The 23,606-nt window shown below is 35.1% G+C and overlaps 1 protein-coding gene across 1 annotated transcript in view; it reads left to right on the top strand.

Annotated features, from left to right (window-relative positions):
* Nucleotides 1-23,606, top strand: part of LOC150087964 (sodium- and chloride-dependent glycine transporter 1-like) — a 285,384-nt gene that overhangs the window by 193,773 nt on the left and 68,005 nt on the right. Inside the window, exons 9-11 of the mRNA XM_090369981.1 lie at nt 10,612-10,736; nt 16,485-16,597; nt 20,212-20,340. Of these exons, the coding sequence (XP_090226107.1) occupies nt 10,612-10,736; nt 16,485-16,597; nt 20,212-20,340 (367 nt within the window). The remainder of the gene's footprint in view (nt 1-10,611; nt 10,737-16,484; nt 16,598-20,211; nt 20,341-23,606) is intronic.

Raw genomic sequence — 23,606 nt, 5'->3', positions numbered from 1 at the left:
GCTGTATAAGCTTGCTTCCTTGCATCATTTGCCACTATTAATACTAAGGTAAAGTTTGGTTATTGACTGTGTTTGACTGCATTATTCATCAAAGTTAGCATTCAACAGTATTGTAATTTCGGATCTAAATATATATACTTTGTTGCTGCAAATTTGGCAGGGTTTCTATTATTTTAAATGTGTACATTTTATTATTCTACAATTTTTCATTTAGTTACAAAGTTTTAAGAAATGGAGTAGTGTGTCTAGGAAAGTGAAATGATACCATCCTGATTGAGAGCAGAAAGTTTTTGTTATCAGTCAGGATGATTATTTATATAGAATTTTTCTTAATTCTATATTCCCTGATTTTATTTATATCATTAAATTTTGTGTCTGCTGATAAACAAAGTCCAAGTTGTTTGAGATGGCTATCCAAGTTTTATTACAACACCCATGATCTGATGATCCATGAATGCCCATCAAGGATCCTGAAAAAAAAAAAAAAAAAAAACCACACATTTGTTACCTTTGTAACAAGTTTAGCATAACTAGGTCTTCATAAACTAACTTTCTTTATTAATAGTCATTTACAAAAATTTATCTCTGGATAATCTCTATGTAATGTTGTAATGTAATTTACAAATTATATTAAGTCCAAAGTGGGAAAAAAAAAATGGAAAAAAAGCTAAATATATGCTTTGTTAACTTCATTTCTGGCTTGATGCATATTTGCAATGTCAGTCATTTAAGACTGAATACTGGAAAGCTTTTCTGCATGGCTACTTGTTTTACATATAAGTTCTAAAGTTACAGCTTTTTTTTTTTATTATTTGCTTATTTTATTTTTACAATATTTCTATTATAAATATAATTAAATGAGAAACAGGCCATGTTTTTGCTTGTAAATTGTCTTAATGCTCGTAAAAAGCAATCTTTAGTTTGGTTTGAACATGTTTGGCAAATATTTACACTGTTACAAACATTTACAATGTTTTTCACAAAATTGTATTCTTGCAATTTTGTGATTTTTCTTTAAGTGAACTGTTTCTTTTCCTATTCAGTAAAGAATCAATTCATTACTGAAATTGCAATCTTCTGTATGGTTGCATTTGACCATATCTAATGTTAAATTTTTCAGAAAGACAGAAATTAAAATTATCAAAATATGCTGATTTATATTGGATATTAGCACTGTCAGAAGGTGTATCCCAAATTTTACACTTATTCCTTGGTCTTCAACAACCTGTAAATGGTTTTGCTTTCTAGGTATGCATCTCACTCTTGTGTCACATAAGTTGAAAATTCTATATAATATCGGTGTAGATACACCATAGTTTACCCATAAATTTGAACTACGTATGTAGTGAAAAGGCATCGATTTAATTGTATCTCATATTGCGAGTGCCTTCACAACGAGATAGCTGGTATTGCACTACTTCGAATAAATGACACTTCTCTAGTAGAGAAGACTACTGTTATATATTTTCAGTGGATACCACCACCCAGACGATCGTTTCGAAGCTAGTTGGCTTCATCATCACCTAAACCCATAAGAAATTATGCTTCGTGCATTTCGTCTTCTAATACGTTGAAAATTCTGTAACTCCATTTAAACTGGAATATCTTTCAATGAACCATCTATTTGTTTATGCTCAACATTTCTAGTTTTAGAAATTCTTAAAATTTTAAAGCAAGTTTATAGAAAGGTTGGATCTTGAATAAGATCCAACCTTTTGGATCTTATACAAGATCCAAGATCTTATTCAAGATACAGGATTTTTAGGAGATGACATTTTCAGATTATGATTGAAGTGTAAAGAATTCATTTGTTCCAGTGTATCTCTTAACATTACGTCTATGATTTGAGCTGCTCTACTTTGTTTTTATAATACTTTCAAGAGACCTTAGAACAGTGATATTTTCTGTATGCGTAGAGAAAATTGTTCTGACTCTAATTTTGCCAGTTTTAGATTCTTGTTTGCATTTTTCTGAACTGCATATATGAACAATCACATCAGTGAGATTTTCTGGAGAGGAGAAACCTAAGAAAAGTTCTGATCTCATCTGAATGTGATATCAACGTGGTTGATTGAAAAAGGTTTAACTGAACAAGTTTTAGAAGCTTTTTATACAACATATCCAAAATAAAAGTTCCATAAAATCTGTTCTGTGGATCGAGTGGTTACATCTGGATGAACAGACATAGTTAAAAAAGATAGGTACTTTACTTATTTGCAAACATGCTTAAAAAAAATTGTTCTGTGTCCAAATGAAACTGAGTCAGTTCAAGCAGTTTCTTCTAAAAATAAAGCTCAATTAGTCAGACAGTGGTGGTCATTCCAACACTATGCAGCATGAGGCCTTCTGGTGTTGATGTATCACTGTATAGAAGCAGATATCCATGGAGTTTTGTTTGACACAAAAAAATTATCTATTCCCTGTAGGCTCCAGCTGCCCGTCATTGTTTTTTAAGTACTCACAACCAGTATTTTGCACAGGAAAAGTTTTAATTCAATGGTACACAGTTTGTGTTAATATAAACTTTCTTCCAGTTTCACTTGTGAGGCTCAGAACTTAGTTGCATAGGCTGCTGCTTTGATTTTGCTGATCTAAAAAAAAATGCTGTCACTTTTCAAGTGAAAAACGCATTCTCTATGTTTATATTTTATCTACATCACTATGCTTCTGCATATAACTTCCATAGTTCTCACTAGGGCTTGCATAAAACCGAGAAATTTCAAAACTGAGTTTAACCGAAGTTTACTCTTAAAACCGGTTTTAAAACCGATTTTCTCAGACTTAGGGAAAATAATTAAAAGCTATTTATTTTATCTTGGGTAGATTGTACAAAGGTATTTATTTTATCTTGGGTAGATTGTACAAATCGTAATCAAATCTTTTAAACAAAATCTATCACCTCTTATAGTAAAAAAAATAAAAATAATAAAATTCTCCAAAAAAGTAACCAGCTTGAGATTATACAAAATTACAAATTGTATTCAAATCGTTTGAATAAAAACTATCTTCTTGTATAGTAAACAAAAAAATAATAAGCCCTATAATAATAAATAAAAAAAAATAATGTGAAAAAAAACAGCTTGGGGAAATTACTTTACTATTTATTGCTCAGCTTTTTCTGAAAATGATCATTTAAAAAACAGTATATTAAGCATTTTTTCCTGATAGACATGACCTTATTTTTGTGTTAAAGAGACCAGTGATTGAAAACACTCTCTCAGATTGGACACTTGTTGGTTTAATGGTCAGCAGTGCTCTATAAACTTTTTCCAGCTTTTCACTTCTACTGCTAGTTGCCTCCAAAATTTTAAATTCTTTGCTGATTTCCAATTCACTCGGATATTTTTAAAAGGCTCTTCAGTTAATCTCTTTATTACACTATCATACTCTCGCATGAGTGTATCTCCGACATCGGAACTAGACGAGTCTTTGTTTTCTTCTAAAAGAACAGTTCGTTTATTTTTCAGTTTCTTCATTCAACGCTAAGACTCCTTTGGAATGTTTTGCAAATAATCTCTGATAAATCTCTTCAGCAGGCTTTTTCAAAACTTGCTTACTTGGAAAATCAAAAGTTCTTGAACCTGAATCTTCTTTCCTAAACTTTTTGGGGTTGTGTATATAGCTCAGCAAAGTCACAGTTTGGCAATTTTGTCTTGCATTATAACGCTGCAAAAGGCTTTGGTGAAACTTTAAAGCAAATGGGTTTTCTGCTGTATCAAGCTTAGCAAGCAGAAATTCTATTGAAGACTCTGCTTTAAGTAAGTCTGTATCTTCTGAGGTTATAGCCTTCAGAATCATTTCAAACTGGTGGCAAAGTTTCACATAGCAATTCAAGTGTTTTCCAGTCATCGCCAGACACAGCTTCAGTTGACAGTACTGCACATAGAGCATTTGGAATGCAATTTTTCAATTTCAAAAGTCTCCCAACTCCCAATCATATAGAATGTGCTATCCCATCTAGTCTTGCAATTTAATATAAGTTTATATTCTTTCCCATTAAATTTTGCTTTAACAACATTTTGTAATATGTCATTTTTGGTAGGTGATTTTCGAAAAAGCTTGAAAATTTTTCTGACTTTGTTAATAGTTTGTGCAATATTGACCATTGGATTGAAGAAATAATTGAGCTCATCGGTAAAGTCGGTTTGATAAAGCATGCCTTGCTGTCTTTCTTCAACTTCTTTATCATCACTACTTTCTTCATTGTCTTTGGGAGACTCAGAAACTGTGGCACCATAATTAATTGCTTTTTCATAAAGTACATCTATAACTGACAGATGTATACAATGGGCTGTACATTGTTGATGATTAGGCGTAATTTGCTTGCCAAACTTAATCATCAACAATGTACTTATTTGCTTGCCAAACTTAATGACATTCCAGGCTTATTTTGGAAAATGACTGTCACTACATTAAAACCCCTCATACTGCGGATCTTCAACTTGTCTCTCAGGCTGGGGAAGTATCCTAAGCACTTTAAGCAGGTCAATATAGTTCCTATTTTCAAAAAAGGTGATAAAAATGACGTATCTGATTACAGACCCATAACCTTGCAAAACAGCCTGGCTAAACTCTTCAATACAGCAGTACACAAACATCTCTTCGAATTCTTCAGGCCTTTCATCGATCAGAATCAACATGGTTTCTGCAGTGGCAAGTCAGTAGTCACAAATTTACTTCCTTTCTGACAATACACCTCGGAAGCTCTTGATAACCACCTACAAGTTGATGCAGTCTACACAGACATATCTAAGGCATTTGATAAAGTCCCGCACGAACAACTTCTGGAAAAACTTAAGCTATATGGTATCCGTGACCCTTTGCTCTCATGGCTATGCAGCTATATTATGCATCGTTCCTTGAGAGTTATCATCGATCAAGTGAACTCAGACTGTTTTATACCACTAAGCGGAGTACAACAAGGCTCTCCCTTAGGTCCTCTTCTCTTCATTGTTTTCGTAAATGATCTTCCTTCTTTCATGTACACCTCCAATGTTCAAGTTGCTCTCTATGCAGATGATCTTAAGATCTACTCAGCAGTGAAGGAGATTACCGATTCTCAACAGCTTCAATGTGCTCTCAATAAATTCTCTCTGTGGCTATCTCTGAATGGCTTGTCTGCTAACCCCTCGAAGTGCAAAGTAATCTCTTTCTCATCTTGCAGATCTCCACAACTAATGAATACGGAGTATACTGTTAACTCTGTGATCATCGAAAGGTGTGACCAAGTTAACGACTTGGGGATTCTCTTTTCCAGCAGTGCTAAATTCGATGCCCATGTCCTTAAAATCACCAGCAAAGCATTCAAAACACTGGGATTCATCAAACGGAACACATACAAGTTCAAAAACTACAGATATGCAGTTATCCTTTATAAAACTATTGTTCTGCCAATCCTTGAATTCAGTTCATCCATCTGGAATCCTCACACAAAGACTTTAACTAACAAAATTGAAGCAGTCCAAAAAAATTTTGTCCATTACCTTACGTATCACAATCCTCTATTCTATCACTCAGTGTATTATGAATCGCTGTGTGATTACTTTCATCTGAGGCCTCTGTGCATTAGAAGAGTTACTGCTGACATCGCCCTTCTAGCCAAAGTAATCACTGGAATTTATGAAGCATCTGATATCCTGAGTAAAATAAACTTCAATGCTCCCTGTAGACAAGTCAGGAACCTTACACCGTTTCGCCTTGACTCTGCCAACACGGACTTTATGAAGTTCAGTCCACTGAACAGAATCAGCAAATGACTCTCATTGACTTCTTTGACAACTCCCAATCACTGATGAACACTCCATCCACAAGTTTGCCTCTTCTCTTAAACTGCAAAGTGACTAGCTCACATCTAATTATTGTAGCTTATTATTTGTTATATTATTTTTCTATTCTCTAACGGATTAATTATTACTTGTTTTACCGGTAACTTAACTTAATACAATCCTCTTTTGTACATATGCTTTTATTGTTTGAATCTATATCAATGTTTATCGTCCTATTGGATTTCATATTATTGTTATTATGTTTATTGATCTGATCTCAGATACACTGTTAATGGTTACATGTTGTGTATCTTGCTATTAATAAAATAAAATAAAATCACTGCTGCTCCATCGGTGGTGCAGGCAACAATATCCTCATCGAAGTTCACACCAAATTCCTTCAACTTTCCATCCACAATTTGCTCAGTTCTTCTGCTGTCAAGTGAACCATTAATCTCAATAAGACTTAACGACCAATGATTGTCTTTTGAATGCACATTTATATTTATACCTTTTATTTTGTATAGACGTATATTCGTCTAGAATCAATGAATACCGTGCACCCAAAACCAATGAATTTTTGAAATGCTGAATGAGTTCTTCTTTCTTAGTTTTATAATAATTCAGAACCATATTTTAATTCCATTCACTGAGGCTGATGGTAATTTATCGTATTTATTTCTCTGAAGGTGAAGACTTGATTGTATAAACTCACTCTTGGCAATTGAATTAAAAGAAAATCCATCTAAAGCAGCTAATTTTGAAATCTCTTCTTCCATAGATTTTTTAATGATAAAGTTTTCTAATGTTCTTACCATTTTTACGAGAGGTTCACTGTTATCTTGTTTAATGTAAATCTGATGCATTTTCTTTAAATGCAACATCAAAGATGATGTAGATCCTCCAGATGACTTCATTATCTTCTGACATTTCGAATATTGTACTTCATCTTTGCTTTTTCGAGCAAAATAATTCCATACATTTGATTTCATCTTAGATATATTAAGAGTAATAAATATTAATTAGTAGGAATTTATATCACCGACAATTTTAAATAAAAATATTGAAGATAACAAAGGCACAATACTATGCGTCACTCCCGCAAGCACTGAATGAAGAGTCTAAACGAGGCAAGTTTCAAAATTTTCACGAAAGAAATTTTTTATTTATTTACTTGCAATATTTTTCCCCCAGTTAAATCTATTGCATTTTCAAAATTACATAAAAGCTAAATTTGGTGAAGCTGCTTTTTGGAGAACATTTGATCGCAAATTTAATAGGAATAAAATAGAAAAAACTTTCTAAGATTGAAATTTGATGCAATATTCAGCGAATCTGTTTCTAGTGGGTAACCATCAATAAGGGCGGTTCCATAACTTGCCTGGCAAACAAGATAGATGAAACGGAGAAATGTTGAGCATTTTCTTTTACGCTATTGCTCCGACTCACTCAGTCGTATCCTCATTGTACAACAACCAAACCGTGACCAACAGCAATAAAACAAATTCAAGCTGAGAACTGATGACGACTTGGTGTCATGACTGCCGTATCGTGCAACCTACAAGGAAACAGACTCTACTAAGAATAAAGGACACGGCTTACAACCATTTGAATGACTACAACCCTGGACTTGTCAAAGGAACACACTGACCTGGACCGTGCAGTTCGCTGCCACCAAGCCATATTGGCTAACAAAATCAAGCACCTGACTCGATTACTTTAAACCCAAACCCAGGCAGGAAGAGGGGATACACCCTGTCCCCCCTCTCTCCGCCGACCCTCCTTTTCCTTCTGGTGAGGCATGGACATGCCTCACTGACCACCTGGGGACATCTACTCTGTTGCCCCCATACTTCTACCTTTACCCCTCAGCCTTCTGCCTCCCCTCCCCACTCTACCTATATACGACGCGAACGCCCTACATCCTAAATTAATCAAATCCAAAATAATTTTCGCCCAGTCTCGGCCTATCACGCGCATTGCCCTGCTCCTGCCATTTGAATGCATGGACACTAAGCGCTGTATGCAAACATTCAAAGTAATTACAACTGCATGGATGTATATATACACTTATATATGTATATCTTCATTTTTTAAAATTTTTTTTTAAGATCCTAGCCGCCGAAATCTCAGGAAATTAAGCGGCAGGACCTTCCAGAGTAACTTAAGTGAAGTGAATTCCTGGTCTGCCTCCACGGGGAGAAAGTGGGGCAACGTTGGGTCTCAGCAGGGGTCCAGCGGCTAAATGACCAGATGAACAACGGTACACGACACCACACAAATACAGTTCCCACACACTTTTAAATCTCTGGCTTTTCCAGTCAACTGTTTCACCCACAATGTAAACTACGCGGAGATGGGGGAAACCCCTGGTGCCGTTTGACCCTAAACACACTTTCACTTTCGGTCGTAAATGAGTACACCTGCATCGTGCCATGATACAGGTAGGAAGATAAAAGGTAGCCCTCTTAGATTTGGGCCACTTGCCCACGAGATTCGTACCTAAACCTAAACATAAAATAAAATAAAAAACATGTTTAAAACATAAAGCAGTTGAACGATCCAGACAAACGAAGAAACAAAAGAAAATGTGCGTAACAAAAAACTATATTCAAGAGCTAACCAAAAAAATATTCGAATCCGGTTTTAGAAGCTCGGTTTAGGTTTTAACAACTCAATATGAAAACCGGATTTAACCGGTTTATAAAACCGGTTTGCAAGCCCTAGTTCTCACGTAGTGCTTGCACCCTTATCTTTTTAATGGTATCGCAGTGAAACTGTATGGCCTGCACATTAATCACTTGATACTGTATGGTATGACTATTGTTTCAGTGGAGAAAAATTTACACTTGACAGAAATATTTTTCCTTTTCTTTTTAAGGCTTTAATATCAAACATACAATTTCTAAGTATAATTTGATTGTGATATAGAAATTGTTGAAATGTTGCTGGTGTTTATTATCTGAATTATTTGTGTTATTTGGTGATTAATTTAGAGTATTAAGAAAATATAGCATGAATAGGACGCACATGTGAGAAAGGAACCAGATAGTTTAACATAGGGGGGGGGGAAATAAATAAAAAAAAATATATATATATAGAGTGGTGTAGCCATTATAGAGCATTGAAAATCTCTGAAGCATATAATAATTAAATTGCTCTTTGGTATTAGTACCACAAAAATGGTTAAACTGAGAAAGACTAAATATGAGAATTCACTATCGGAGAAAGGAGATAAAGATGAGCAGTATTTACATTTATGTAAAACAAAGAAGAAGAAAAGAACAATCAGATTGAACACTTATGTAATGCATGCAGAGCAGTCAACAATAACCCAGATAATTGAACTGAAGAATTGAGTGAGTAACTTCACATCATTCTTTACAGGCGAAAGCCCCTAGTAAACTTAAGCAGTGTGAAATCAGCGATATGGCAGTTACAGAGGATTGTTTACTAGGAAAACTTTTGAGTAAGATGGGAACAACTGTTGAAATTTACAAAATGATGTAAACCTGGTTCAGTTTCACATCTAAAAAGAACACAAATACTCATATGGAATCTGTTAGATTTTATTTTTGTTATATATTTTTTTATTTTTTGGTCTTTTATTAATTATTTGAATTGAATAAATTATTTACATAAATGGGAAACTAATAAATGGGAAATGATCAATTATTTACATAATTTATCCAGTTTCCCATTATTTAAAATGTCTTGTGTTGTACATATTTTTCACTTGCCTTCTATTATACTCTCCTTTCCTTCAATTTCTTTGTTTTTTATCCGTCAACCCTCTTTTGGTAAAAAAAAAAAATTCAGAAAAATATATGTTACAGATACACAAGGAGCCAAATTATAAAATGCCACTAGTACAGATAATATACAGTGGCTGCTCGTGACTCTGATGTACAGGGGTATTGCTTCTTAAAGTTTCATAAAATTGCCTTTGTTATTAGACATAGATAGTAATAATAATAAGCAAGTTAAAAATACTACAAAACATTAACTGGACACTTACCATTAACAGACTTGGGTAATCTTGAAATTTTATTTTAAAATAAAATTCAATCTTCAGTTTTTATTTGTTGAAAATAGATTAATAACTTTTTCATTCAAGTTTGGTGCACTGTTCAAATTGGCAGTGCTTGCTCTGCAATTCTTTTCCTTGCTTTGTTACCTCTAAAAAATGCGTATTGGCAACCTGCCAACTAGGTAGTGACTGAACCACTGGGACCAAAATGTGGAACTGTGTAGCACACAGTTTCGCCTATGATTAAACTTCAAAGTTGAAAATGATTTTGTGTTTTTATTCGTTTATTATTGAAATGATTATTGGAAATAGAGGATGAGTATACTATATGTGGACCTGTTAATAAAAAATATTCATTGCATTGCATTGTTCTTCACAAAATTTCTTATAACTTTGTTGAACTTATATTTAGATTTAAAAAGTTGGGTATGCTGTAGTTCCGCAGTGCCTACCAATGCGTGGCCCCTGATAATATATCTGCACCAGTGGCATTTTATAATTGTCATTGGACTAATTCCAAGAAAATATTGGTACAGTCCCTCTCAGGACATTAGAGTGACCGCACCATTAGATGCCAAAAAAATAAAAATAATAAAATGAACCTCTCATAACTGCCACCTTTCAGATGCTATGCAACTGAAGACTGGTTAACCTTTATCTCCATTTTGTTTTCTATTGTTATGTTTTTGTTCAAATTTTTTTTTTTTTTTTTTTTTGCCATTTGTTAAAATTATGCATTTGAGGGCAATATTTGAGGAATATTTAATTTCTAAATGTATTATTATTGTATCCTAATAATAAAATATTTTATTTAAGGGATGCAGTAGTTATAGCAATTTCCAACTGTGCTACAAGTGTTTTTGCAGGATTTGTTATATTCTCTATCCTTGGGTTTATGGCACATACTCTTCAAGTTCCAGTTGAAGAGGTAGTACAGTCAGGTACTTTTATATTAGATATAATAATTTAAACTTTATATTTGGTATTAGTTTAAATCATTGATAAATTACTACTAAAACAGAGGTTGCTGTTGTAATTATTTAAATTAATTTTTGAAGACATCTTTTCATGGCCATTCTTTAAAAAAAAAAATTGTAGCATTGGTTGATAATTTAAATGGTATGGTACAAAATTATGGCAAAAAGTTATTAAATTTGTTTGCAAGCCATGAACTCTTAATTATAAACAATATTTAAAAATAAAGATAACCATAATGTACATGGAAACTGGAAGAAACATATTGAAACAAGAAAAGTATATCATTATAGAACAGGATCTTAAGCAAACTAGTTGAAGATATAGAGTTATAGAGTTTTTTAAATAGTATTTTATACAGTATTATATGGTATTTTATGTTTATAATATTTTTTTATTTTACAAGCAGAATTATACACTTTTGTTTCATTAAGGCGAGTGTTTATAGTTGCCAAAAAAAACCCATTCTGTATGAGCCAAAATATGAAATTTCATCAAAATCCACTCGCTGTGAGTCAATTTTTTACATACAGCTGGACAGTGAATAATATTAATTACTGGATTTATATTGGTTTGATGTTAAATAAATTTGGGATGGCTCAAAAAAGCCAAATATAAAATATTATGAAAATCCATCCACTGGGAATAGAGTTATTACATGTGAATGAATGGACAAACATGGTAAAGATTATAGGTGCTTGATGCATATATGATTATAGGTACTTGATGCATATATGATTATAGGTGCCTGATGTATATATGATTATAGGATGCTTGATACAATTAACCAGAATAAAGGTAGTGGTAAACTCAGACAGATAAAAACTTCAAATATGAAGTTTTTATCTATCTGAGTACCATCAAGGCTAAAGGGAAGGGCTTTTTCTTTCATAAAGGTGACTACAGAGGTCTCAGGTAGTTTTTAAATTCTGTACAGTGGGATCAACTGATGATGTTACCAATGTTGAATTCTAAATGGGAAGCCTTCAGGGACTTAATCTTGGAGGCTACTAGGATTTTCATTCCAACTAAGAAATACTGTTCAAGGTTTAGGCCTAAATGGATGTCACATGAATAAATAAGGCTCATGGCAGAGAAGAAAAATGTATGGGATGCATATAAATTATCAGGTGACACAGAAGCCTATGGCAGATATAAGCTTGTCTGTAATCAAGTCACAAAGGAGGTTGGGCAGGCGAAGGCAGATTACGAGAAATCTCTGTCCAAGGATGCAAAAAAAAAAACAGCAAAGAGTTCTTTACTTATGTAAACTCTAGAAGGAAAGGTATGAATCAGATTGGACCACTTAACATAGATGGGTTGACTATTGATGATCATGCTCAGGTAGCTGATAAACTGAATGAGTATTTTGCCTCTACATTCACACATGAGGAGTTATTCAATGAGGGGAAAGCCAGCAACAGGGAACTAAGTGATTTTGTAATAACTTAGAGCAAAGTGGAAGAGAAATTGTTGAAGTTAAACATAAGGAAGGCACTGGAGTGGATGGGATCATATCCAGTTATATTAAATGCGGCAGCAAAGGAAGTAAGCAAACCCTTAGCCATAGTTATGGGAACTTCCTTGAACATTTGCACCCCTCCACTCCCCATAGACTGGAGGTGTGCAAATGTATCACCAATTCACAAAGGGGGTTCAAAAGACAACACAAATAACTATAGACCTGTTAGTGTAACTTGTTCCGGGGAAAATAATGGAGTCACTGATTAAAGAAGCATTACAGGATCATATAGATAAGACTGCAGTAATAGTTAAGACACAGCATGGGTTTGTTAAAGGGAGGTCTTGTCTGACTAATTTGATTGGATATATGATGTGGTCACAAAGAAACTGAATGTCAAAAATAATTTTGATATCATATACTTGGATTTCAGGAAAGCTTTTGATACTGTTGCATATGGAAGGCTGCTATACAAATTGGAGAGGTATGGCATTAAGAGTAAGTTGCTACAATGGATAAAGGGATGGTTGAGTGGGAGATGACAGAGAGTGGTGATCAATGGACACTGCTCTTCATGGACAAATATTTTAGTGGAGTTCCCCAAGGTTCGGTGCTGGGCCCATTGTTGTTTTGTGTATTCATCAATGATATTGATGAAGGTGTATCAGGATTAATGTCCAAGTTTGCAGATGATACAAAAGTTGGCTGGGTTGTTAATGAAAGTAAAGACAGTATGCTACTCCAGCTGGGTCTAGATAAGTTAGGCAAATGGGCTGAGAAATGGCAACTGTAGTTTAATATTGACAAATGCAAAGTTCTGCATATGGGTAGCAGTAATCCAAGAGAAAAGTACCAACTGTATGGAACTACACTCAGGGAAGTGAAAAAAAACTGGGGGTAATTGTTCAGTCAAATATGAAGTTTGCTGAGCAGTGCAGACAGGCTGCCAGGGCAGGTCATGGAGTCTTGTCAATGATATATTTAGGAATTTTGCTAGTAGGGACAGGGAGGTGATTATCCCATTGTACAAGGCAATGGTCAGGCTGAACTGGACAGGCATTTGGAATGAATGGAGGGGTGAAATGGGGGGGATTTTTTTTTTTTTTTTTTTGGGTGATGCTGCATAAGCTTGCTTTTTTGCTTCGTATGTCTCTACTAATGCTAATGCTAATATACACGTAACTACAGAGATACCCATCCTGCAACCCTTATTGGGACACCTCACCCTTTGAAAATAATGATTAATTTTCCATGTTATATGACAGATAAAAGTTAAAACAGCAAGTCTGGAGGCCTCATTTCAGGAAGGAATAGAGTTGCTAGAATGAGTACAAAGAAAAGAAAGGCAACAAGATTGGTGAGGGGGAACAAACGGGTGCTCTTACCAAGAAAGGTTTAAGTTCTGCAAATTGCAGTGCCTGGAGAGTAGGCACCTGCGAGGTGATCTCATTGAGGTGTATAAGTCCTTGAATGGGTTGAACAAACTGAATGCTGATGGGATTCTTCTTCTTGTTCAGATTAAGAACCTAATGGGGCATAGATTCAAATTGAGGAAAGACAGTTGTAGAATGGATGTGCGGAAGTTTGCCTTTAACCAGCGGGTGGTTGATTGGTGGAACAGACTTCCATCTTTTGCTGTGGAAGTTGATAGCCTAAATAAATTTAAGGCTGAGCTGGACAGGCATTTGGAATGAATGGAGGTGTAAAATGGGAGCTTTTTTTTTTTTTTTTTTTTGGCTGATGCTGCATAAGCTTGCTTTCTTGCTTCATATGTCTCTAGTAATGCTAATATACACTTAACTACAGAGACACCCATCCTGCAACACTTACTGGGACACCTCACACTTTGAAAATAATGATCAATTCCATGGTATATGACAGATAACAGTTAAAACAGCAAGTAGATGGAATAGAATGGAATGAGAACTGAACCTGTGTCCATTCACCCAATAGCATAATTAGTGAGACTTAGAAACATCTTATACAAAATCAGCTGCTAAAAACATTGTACCTGGTGGAAAACAGAAGATAAGCAACCATCCCAACCCAATAGATTTCCATTAATGATCTCAGAGCATGCCAACAGTTGAAATGGATAGTGAGAGGAAGTCACAATGGCACTCTTAACGAAATGCTCTGGAGACAGTTAATAGGCATGTCACTGCTTATCTTGATGAGAGAACAGAAGTTTTGGATATTATAGCATTGACAGAATGTGATTTGGAGTGCTGATCATACACAGCCCAGGCATTAAATGGATGCACTTAAGTGTGGTATATGTCTAAAGAATAGTTGCACCCAGATTATGTTATGAACAATGAAGTTTTGGTAGTAGACAGTATTTTGGCTTAGACCACTTGTTATTGCTGAAATCACAACTGCAGATGTCTATTGCAGTTGTGATTTCAACTCTGAAGAGTTCGGCAATTAATCCTACCTTACCTGCTTTGTGGCAATCCTTTGGAAGGGAATGATATTTGTATTGATATGACAATGCTTCATGTCACAAAGCATTAGCATTAGCATTAGCATTAGTAGAGGCATTTGATGCAAGAAAGCAAGCTTATGCAGCATCAGCCAAAAAAAAAAAAAAAAAAAAAAAACCCACTTCCACTTCACCCCTCTGTTCGTTCAAAATACCTGTCCAGCTGAGCCTTAAACTTATTTAGGCTATCAACCTCCACCACAAGGGATGGCAGTCTATTCCACCAACCAACCACCCGCTGGCTAAAGGCAAATTTCCGCACGTCTATCCTACATCTGTCTTTCCTCAATTTGAATTTATGCCCTCTCAGGTGATTTTTCTGAGCTAGAGGAAGAATCCCATCAGCATTGAGCATGCTTAAACCATTCAAGGCTTTATACACCTCTATCAGATCACCTCGCTGGTGCCTAGTCTCCAGACACTGTAATTTGCAAAACTTAAGCCTTTCTTCGTAAGAGCACCCCTTTGTTCCATTCACTAATCTTGTTGTCCTTCTCTGTACTCGTTCCAGCAGTTCTACATCCTTCTTGAAATGAGGCCTCCAGACCTGTATACAGTACTCTAGGTGTGGCCTGACCATTGCCTTATACAATGGAATAATCACCTCCTTATCCCTGCTGAAAAATTCCTGTATATCATTGACAATACTCCATGAGCTACTCTTGCAGCTCGTCTGCACTGCTCAGAGAACTTCATATCTGCCTGCACCACCACCCCCAGGTCCCTTTCATTCTCTACCACTGTCAGTGTAGTACCACAGAGTTGATACGTTGCTCTGGGGTTGCTGTTTCCCTTGTGTAGTACTTTACATTTGTCAATGTTAAACTTCATTTGCCACCTCTCAGCCCATCTGCTCAACCTTTCCAGATCCTGTTGCAGCAGCATAGTGTCAGTAGTGTCCTTGACAACCCTGCCAACCTTTGTATCATCTGCAAACTTGGACATTAAACTTGATATACCATCATCAATATCATTTATAAATACAGAAAACAATAATGGACCCAACACTGAGCCCTGAGGGACTCCATGCTCCTGAGGGAGCATGGTGAGTATAACAGCAGTTTGAGTAAAATAATGTAGTAACCTGCCTTTTCCAGGCAAGAGCTGAGATCTCAGTCCAATCAAACATCTTTGGATATTTTCAAACAAGTTCTCTGCTTGACCTATTCTAGTTCAAGCAGCAGACTAGTTGCAACCTTATGGGAGAAAGAGTGGAGAAATATTCCAGTCTTCACATACCAGAAACTTGTATAAAGTGTCCTACAGAGGATCAATAATCAACAGAGGATCAATAATCCTCTGTGGTACACTTTCATATTTAACACCTTCACTACCACAATGATTTTAGAATTTTTTTTTTTTTTTATTCTAGTCTTTTATAAATATAGTACTTTAAAAAAATGATATAGATATTATTACTTGGAAATTTCTGAACACGTGCATTTGGCAATGTTTTGTGAGAGCAGACACCAGTGGCTGCTAGTGTCTACTCTCGCAATACTGCAACTTCAGCATTTGGTGTTTTTACATTATTGTAATTATTATTGATGTTGATATATATATATATATATATGTTGCAGTACCCACAGACCATACTGGGTGTGCATGCCCTTAAATATTGCATGCTGCTAGCGGCCACATGGCAGCAACACAAAAATGTATTGAAGCATTACAGAGCAAACACCTATGTGTGCCATGGTACTAAATGTGTTAATATATGCCATATACTTTATACTTATAAACTGCACAAAATGTTATGTCTTTCAGGACAAGGACTTGCTTTTATTGCTTATCCTGAGGCAGTAACAAAAATGCCAGTGTCTCCTCTGTGGGCATTTTTATTTTTCTTCATGTTAATAACACTAGGACTTGACAGCCAGGTAAATAATGTTTAAAAATTGTAAATCTTTTAAAAATTTTGTACCTATTAATTTTTTTTAATTGTATGGAAATATGTACAGAAATCAGGCAGTGAATTAGATTCCATCAAACTCCATAATAGTGCTAAAGTAAATAAATAAAACCAAAAATTGTGTTACTTACAGAAAAAAAAAATGGTGACACAGATCACATGTTTCAAAATCAACTTTCCAGAAGTGCATTCAAGAAATGCTTTATATCAAAGTCCTTTTAAAATTGCAAAGGAGGTAATCTGCATAAGTGTTTGAAATTGATTTTCTGAAAAGTTACATTTTCTTTCTTTAATTTTTTACTATTACTCTTGACTAGGGTAGTTTTTCTCTGCTTTGAAAACATAGATGGCCAGTATATTTAATGATCTATAAATAAGTTCTTTAGGACACCAAATAAACAAATGAAAAAAAAAGTTTATATAAACACAAAATACAGAATTATATAAACACAATGTATATAATATTGGTGTAAACACACCATAGACAACTCTTAAACAAAAAACTATATTAGTAGTGTGAAGGGCATCATTTTATCTGTATCTCATATTGTGCTCTTCCTTCACAACGAATTGCCATGTATTGCACTACCTCGAATAAGTAACGCTTCACTAAAAGAGAAGACTATTGTTACTTATTCTCAGTGGGTACTGTTTCAAGGCTTGTTTGTATATGTGTGGGATAATAACTCTACTATCCACTTGTCCCTATTAGACTTAGAAAAGCAAAAAGTAGAGAGAAAGTTATAGTAGGAGTGGAAGAAGAAAAGAAACAGTGTAGAAGAATGAAAGGGACAGTAACTCCTTCAACTCACACCACTTAAAAATTCCTCGAATAGGCAACACTTCCCCAGTAGAGAAGACTGCTGTTACCTATTCTCGGAAACTCTATGAATATCAGGCTACCCCTGGTGACCGTTTCAAGGCTTGGTGGCCTTTTCATCGGTGGGTGGACAGGTACCCTGGTATTGCAGACATGACAATCCACTTGTGAAGATAATCTCACAATATGAGAGATGCCAGAAGGTGTACATGATAATATTTAAGTAAAATTAAAAGCAACAAGGCATATCTTTAAGAGTATAATAATCTATATAATATTGGTGTAAACACACAATAGACAACTTTTAAACAAAAAACTACGTTAGTAGTGTGAAGGGCATCATTTTATCTGTATCTCATATTGTGCTCTTCCTTCACAACAAGTTGCCCACCCACCGATGAAATGCCAACAAGCCTTGAAATGGTGCCATCTGGGTGATGGTACCTACTGAGAATAAGTAACAATAATTTTCTCTTTTAGTGAAGCTTTACTTATTCGAGGTAGTGCAATACTTGGCAACTTGTTGTGAAGGAAGGGCACCATATGAGATACAGATAAAATGATGCCCTTCACACTACTAATGTAGTTTTTTGTTTCCTCCTTCAACTGAAGTAGCAATTGAAGTTTAACATTGACAAATGCAAAGTACTGCATATGGGTAGCAGTAACCCTAGAGAACTGTGCAGTACTACACTCAGGTTAGTGGAGAGTGAAAAAGGCCTGGGGGATAATTGTGCAGTTAGATATGAATTTTTCTGAGCAGTGCAGACAGGCTCTAGAGCAGGTCATGGGGTCTTGTCAATGATATACAGGAATTTTGCTAGCAGGAATAAGGAAGTGATTATCACTTTGTATAAGGCAATGGTCAGTCCACACCTTGAGTACTGCGTACAGGTCTGGAGGCCTCATTTTAGGAAGGATGTAGAGTTGCTAGAACAAGTCCAAAGAAGGGCAACAAGATTAGTGAGGGGGAATAAAGGGGTGCTCTTACAAAGAAAGGCTTAAGCTCTGCAAATTGCAAGGTCTGGAGTTGTGAGGTGATCTTATTGAGGTGTATATTTATTTGTTATTTCGTTTTTAGGAGCATTAGCAACTAACGCCATATTGCTTCGAGAAATGCGGTGGTCATTCCCTGACCTTTCCGCATCCTCCGTATTTGGTGGTGACGGGCTGGAACCCTGCTGTTCAAGAAGCGTGTGCTACGCACTGCTGCTCCTTCCCACCTGGCTACAGAGGCACCATTAGAGGTGTATAAGGCCTTGAATAGGTTGAGCAAGCTCAATGCTAATGGGATTCTTCCTCTCACTCAGAGTACACACCTGAGGGTTAATAAATTCAAATTGAGGAAGAAAGTTGTAGAATAGATGTGTGGAAATTTGCCTTTAGTCAGCAGGTGGTTGATTACTGGAACAGATTTCCATTTGTCATCGTGGAAATTGATAGCTTAAATAAATTTAAAGAAGGACTGGACCAAAATTTGGAGTGAATATGAATATGAAATTGGAATTTTTTATTTTTTTATTATTTTATTTTTTTTGACTGATGCTGTATAAGCTTGCTTTCTAGCATCATATGCCTTTGCTAATGCTTAAGTATTTTTCTGTTGGGACTAAGTTAGGTGCCTCCGTAGCCAGGTGGGAAGGAGCAGCAGTGCGTAGCACATGCTTCTTGATTAGACCGGGGTTCGAGCCCGTCACCACCAAATACGGAGTATGCGGAAAGGTCAAGGAATGACCACCGCATATCCCGGAGCAATATGGCCTTAGTTGCTAATGCTCCTAAAAACCAAATAACGAATAACTAAGTTAGGTGATCTTGTGTAGAGGAAGTAGGGCTCCATATGAGTCATTCAGGTTTTTTTGCCTGCACATCATGCAGATAATATAAAATAGAATGAAATATCATAGGAAATGGTGCCCAATGAGCAAAGCAACTGATTTATCAAAAATTCTCAAGAATAAGAAGGTAGCTGTCAGTAACTCATTTGAAATACTGTACTTGGATTCCTTACAAAAGTGATGTGCATTGGTCAGCAGCTTATTCTTTGGGGTTAAAAACTGAACATCCCTTTATCTTTTTATTTAAACTGCAACAGCTAAATATCTAGCCTGCAGAGAGGAGTTAATGTTTGTAATCTTTGCCAAAGCTTTATTTACAACCCTAGATGTATACTCATTCACTTTATTTACAACTCTAGATGTATCTCATTCACAGTTGAGATCCTGTGAACACTAATGCAAATAAGTCTTATATTACTATGTATAAGGGTCATATGAAGAATAGAGTGCATGGACATGAGGGAACTACATCAGTGAATTTTTGATACTGCAAATCACATTAATAATGCTGTAGTTCTTCATAAGGTTTCACATTTTCCAGGCTGCGAATCCAAGCTGATAACAGACATTTTGAATAGTTACTAGGTGTTAAAGTGCAAAACTAAATGTATACTGTAATCATTTTCCAATTTGTATAGTGTAATATAATCTTTTTCTTAATAATTTTTTGTTTTTTGCAAAACCAAACCCCATCAATTCAAGCTATATTTAAAATATCTGCAGATCAGTAATCTGTTGAGAATTTGAACCGTGTTGTTAGAACATTCTTTACTCGGGATGACATCAAGAACCAGCTAGTCATGCAAATTTCATAAAATTTACTAGTTGTAGCATTATTTTTTTTATGAACTTCCATATGCATTATTTCATTATCTTATTTATGATTAATAAAAATCCTGATGATTATTACTTTTTTATTCTCAGTTTACCATGTGTGAAACATTGATAAGTGCTGTTCATGACCAGTGGCCCAAGCTGACACCGTATAAACCTTATGTGGTGATTGCAACATGTGTGATTTGTTTCCTTTTAGGGCTGCCACTTTGTGCCCAGGTAGGTACAACAGAATTAAATTTTTGAATTTAATGGAATTAAATTCTGAACTTAACAGAATAAAATGATGTGGTGTGGTCTACGTCATTCCACCTTCCTGTTTATGAAATCTTGTAAACAAGCTTCAACTTCTTGAATATCTACCACCAGTTCCTTAAATGCTGGTATCTAAGTAATTCTCCAGTGAAAAGAGAGAAGAAAACCTAGCCAGCATCAATTCTTCTAAAACTCAGTCTTGTCTAATTTCTCACAAAAAAGATGTGCTTTACCCATGCTCATTTTTAAAAACACTCAGATATCTAGACAAGATTGTATATTTTTATTGGTGGTAACCCAGGATTTCTATTCCCCCTTTCTCGACATAAGCAATATCACAAAAGTTGCTTCCTTTGCATCGGAAAAATTAAAATAAATATTCTGTTTATACTCTTGAAAAACTGCATAGGGTCAGAGGAGTTTACAAGGTAGAAAGAATACAAGAATATCAGTGTGTGTGTGGGTTTAAACTATGGTCAACTCAAATGCAGAGCAAAAGAGAAAAAATTTATTTTCTCTTTCGCTCTGCATTATTTTTTTTTACAAATGGGTACTGACTTTAAAAATCTCAAATATATCGTATCATAGAACATTTTTCCCATCTGGAATGGTATCTTTAGACCTCTCTCAAGTTATTAGACTCTATCCAAAAGAGATCAATCATTTTAATTAATAGCCCATCTCTCTCACATAATGTTTAGTTTCTACAGCATGCCTCTTCTATATATACTTCCATGGACAATCGTTCTTCTGAATTCCATCTCCCTTCCAAACTAGTACAAACACATGCTGCAACCAGTCAACATCCATTCACTGTCCAACTCCAAAATCACAGAACCACTTTTTCTCACATCTCTCTCTCTCTCTCTCTCTGGAGCAAACTTCCTTCACATGTATGGCCAAAATTTCTGTAGATCATAACACTAGCCAACAAAAAAAATATTGTTTGTCATACCTCCGAATGAAAATATGTGATTCTGGAGGAAATAAATGCGCTGATTCTGAAAATCACCATAAAAAGTCTCTATGATCTACATCTAAAGATATACCAACGTTTAATGTTAAAATAAAATAATATATACATATAATTCAAGTTTGTAATACAAGTGTAAAAAAAAATATTTTACTTTCTCTATAACTTATTTAACTTCGGAAAAAATATCATAAATCATAGCAAAATAGTTATATAGTTATATTTCAATAATTTAGAGACGTGGTTTTAAACTATGGTCAACTCATCATACCTGTAATTGTCCTTAAAAATGTTTGCTACTAAGGGATTTTCTCATGTATTCCTGCTTACTCTTCCTCAAGGAACCAGCATTACTCCAACATCATTACAGGATCCCAGTGACCTATTACTGCTTTTCCATCATGGAAATATCTTGATGAAACCACTCTCCTTGTTCATCACTCACATCTGTTGGGCCCACTGTTATTTTGTATTTTTATGAATGATATTGATGAAGGTATATCAGGCTTAGTGTTGAAGTTTGCAGATTATACAAAGGTTGGCAAGGTTGTTAATGACAGTAATGGCAGTGTGCTACTGCAACAGGATCTAAAAAATTTGGGCAGATGGGCTGAGAAGTGACAACTGAAGTTTAACATTGACAAATGCAAAGTGCTGCATATGGATAGAAGTAACCCCAGAGAAACATATGAACTGTGTGGTACTACACTTAGGGTGCTAGAAAATAAAAAAGACCTGGGATAATTTTGAAATCAGATATGAAGTTTTCTGAGCAGTGCAGAAAGTCTGCAAGAGTAGCTCATGGTGTCTTGTCAATGACATACAGGAATTTTTCTAGCAGGAATAAGGAGGTGATTATCCCCTTGTACAAGGCAATGGTCAGGCCACACCTTGAGTACTGTATACATGTCTGGAGGCCTTGTTTTAAGAAGGATGTAGAGCTACTGGAACAAGTACAGAGAAGGGCAACAAAATTGGTGAGGGGAATGAAGGGGGTCCTCTTACCAAGAAAGGCTGAAGTTCTGCAAATTGCAGTAGCTGGAGACTAGATGCCTGCAATGTGATCTGATCGAGGTGTATAAGGCCTTGAATGGGTTGAGCATGCTGAATTCTGATGCAATTCTTCCACTTGCTCAGATTACAAACCTGAGGAGGCATAGATTTAAATTGAGGAAAGACAGTTGTAGAATAGATGTGTGGAAATTTGCCTTTAGTCAGTGGGTGGTTAATTGCATGAACAAGCTTCCATCTGTCATTGTGAAAGTTGATAGCTTAAATAAATTCAAGGAGGAACTGGACAAACTTTTAGAAGGAATGGTTATGTGAATTTTTTTTTTTTTTTTGGCTAATGCTACATAAGCTCATATGCTTGCTTTCTTGCATCACATGCCTCTGTTACTATTACTATCTCCCAGATTTTCAGGGGGAAATTCGAGATGGGAACGAAGAAAATGAATTTTCAACGGTATTCGGCAGCCCATGTTTTTGTAGCACTCGAGTAAATTAGACACCAACATTTCAAAGTTTCTTTCCTATTACCTAAAAAACTATGTACTACAACCTTAAATGACTGCCAAATATGGAATGCCAGGAATAAGGATAGTAATAGACCTGAGGTCTAGTAATATACTTATTCCTCTTCCTATTCACCTTAATTTTAGGCATAAGCCTTCCTTTTCACTACATAAATAAATAGTGGTACTGATATATTATTCATGATTCACTTCCATTATATTTTATTATTAATTTTCACTGCTATCTCTCGGGCTAGCTGTTATTCTGCCAGTTTTCTGCTAAATTTAATTTATATTAAAGTAATTAAATCAATTTGATTATATATTCACAATAAATTCTCAGTATATTTGAACATAGAAAAGCTGGCAAATATCAAACAGAAACAGATAGCTGCAGCTAATTATTGATGGGAGCTAGCCCTTGTTAACGTTCCATTCAATGCATCCATATATCTATAATTAGCTATATCATCATTTTAATTTTACAATTTCATTTTATTTTATTATATTCTATGTGTTTATTTATAGGGTACAACAAAGAAGTCCAACTTAGGTTACCTAAATACTTGGCCCTTTGAATTAATGAGTATAGTTTTCACCCCTAATACTTTTATTCTAAATTCTCCAATTTATCCAGTTGGTATTATAATTAAAAATATTATGTACAGACAGATGTAAAATGTACAATCATAAATTTGATGGCATTAATCTGTTCTGTCACTCTTTCTCTTTTTCTATTTCTC

The sequence above is a fragment of the Mastigoproctus giganteus genome, chromosome 3 (genome assembly GCF_048544385.1).
Source record: "Mastigoproctus giganteus isolate SK-2022 chromosome 3, ASM4854438v1, whole genome shotgun sequence".
NCBI lineage: Eukaryota > Metazoa > Arthropoda > Arachnida > Uropygi > Thelyphonidae > Mastigoproctus > Mastigoproctus giganteus.
This window is presented reverse-complemented; position numbering and strand designations above follow the sequence as displayed.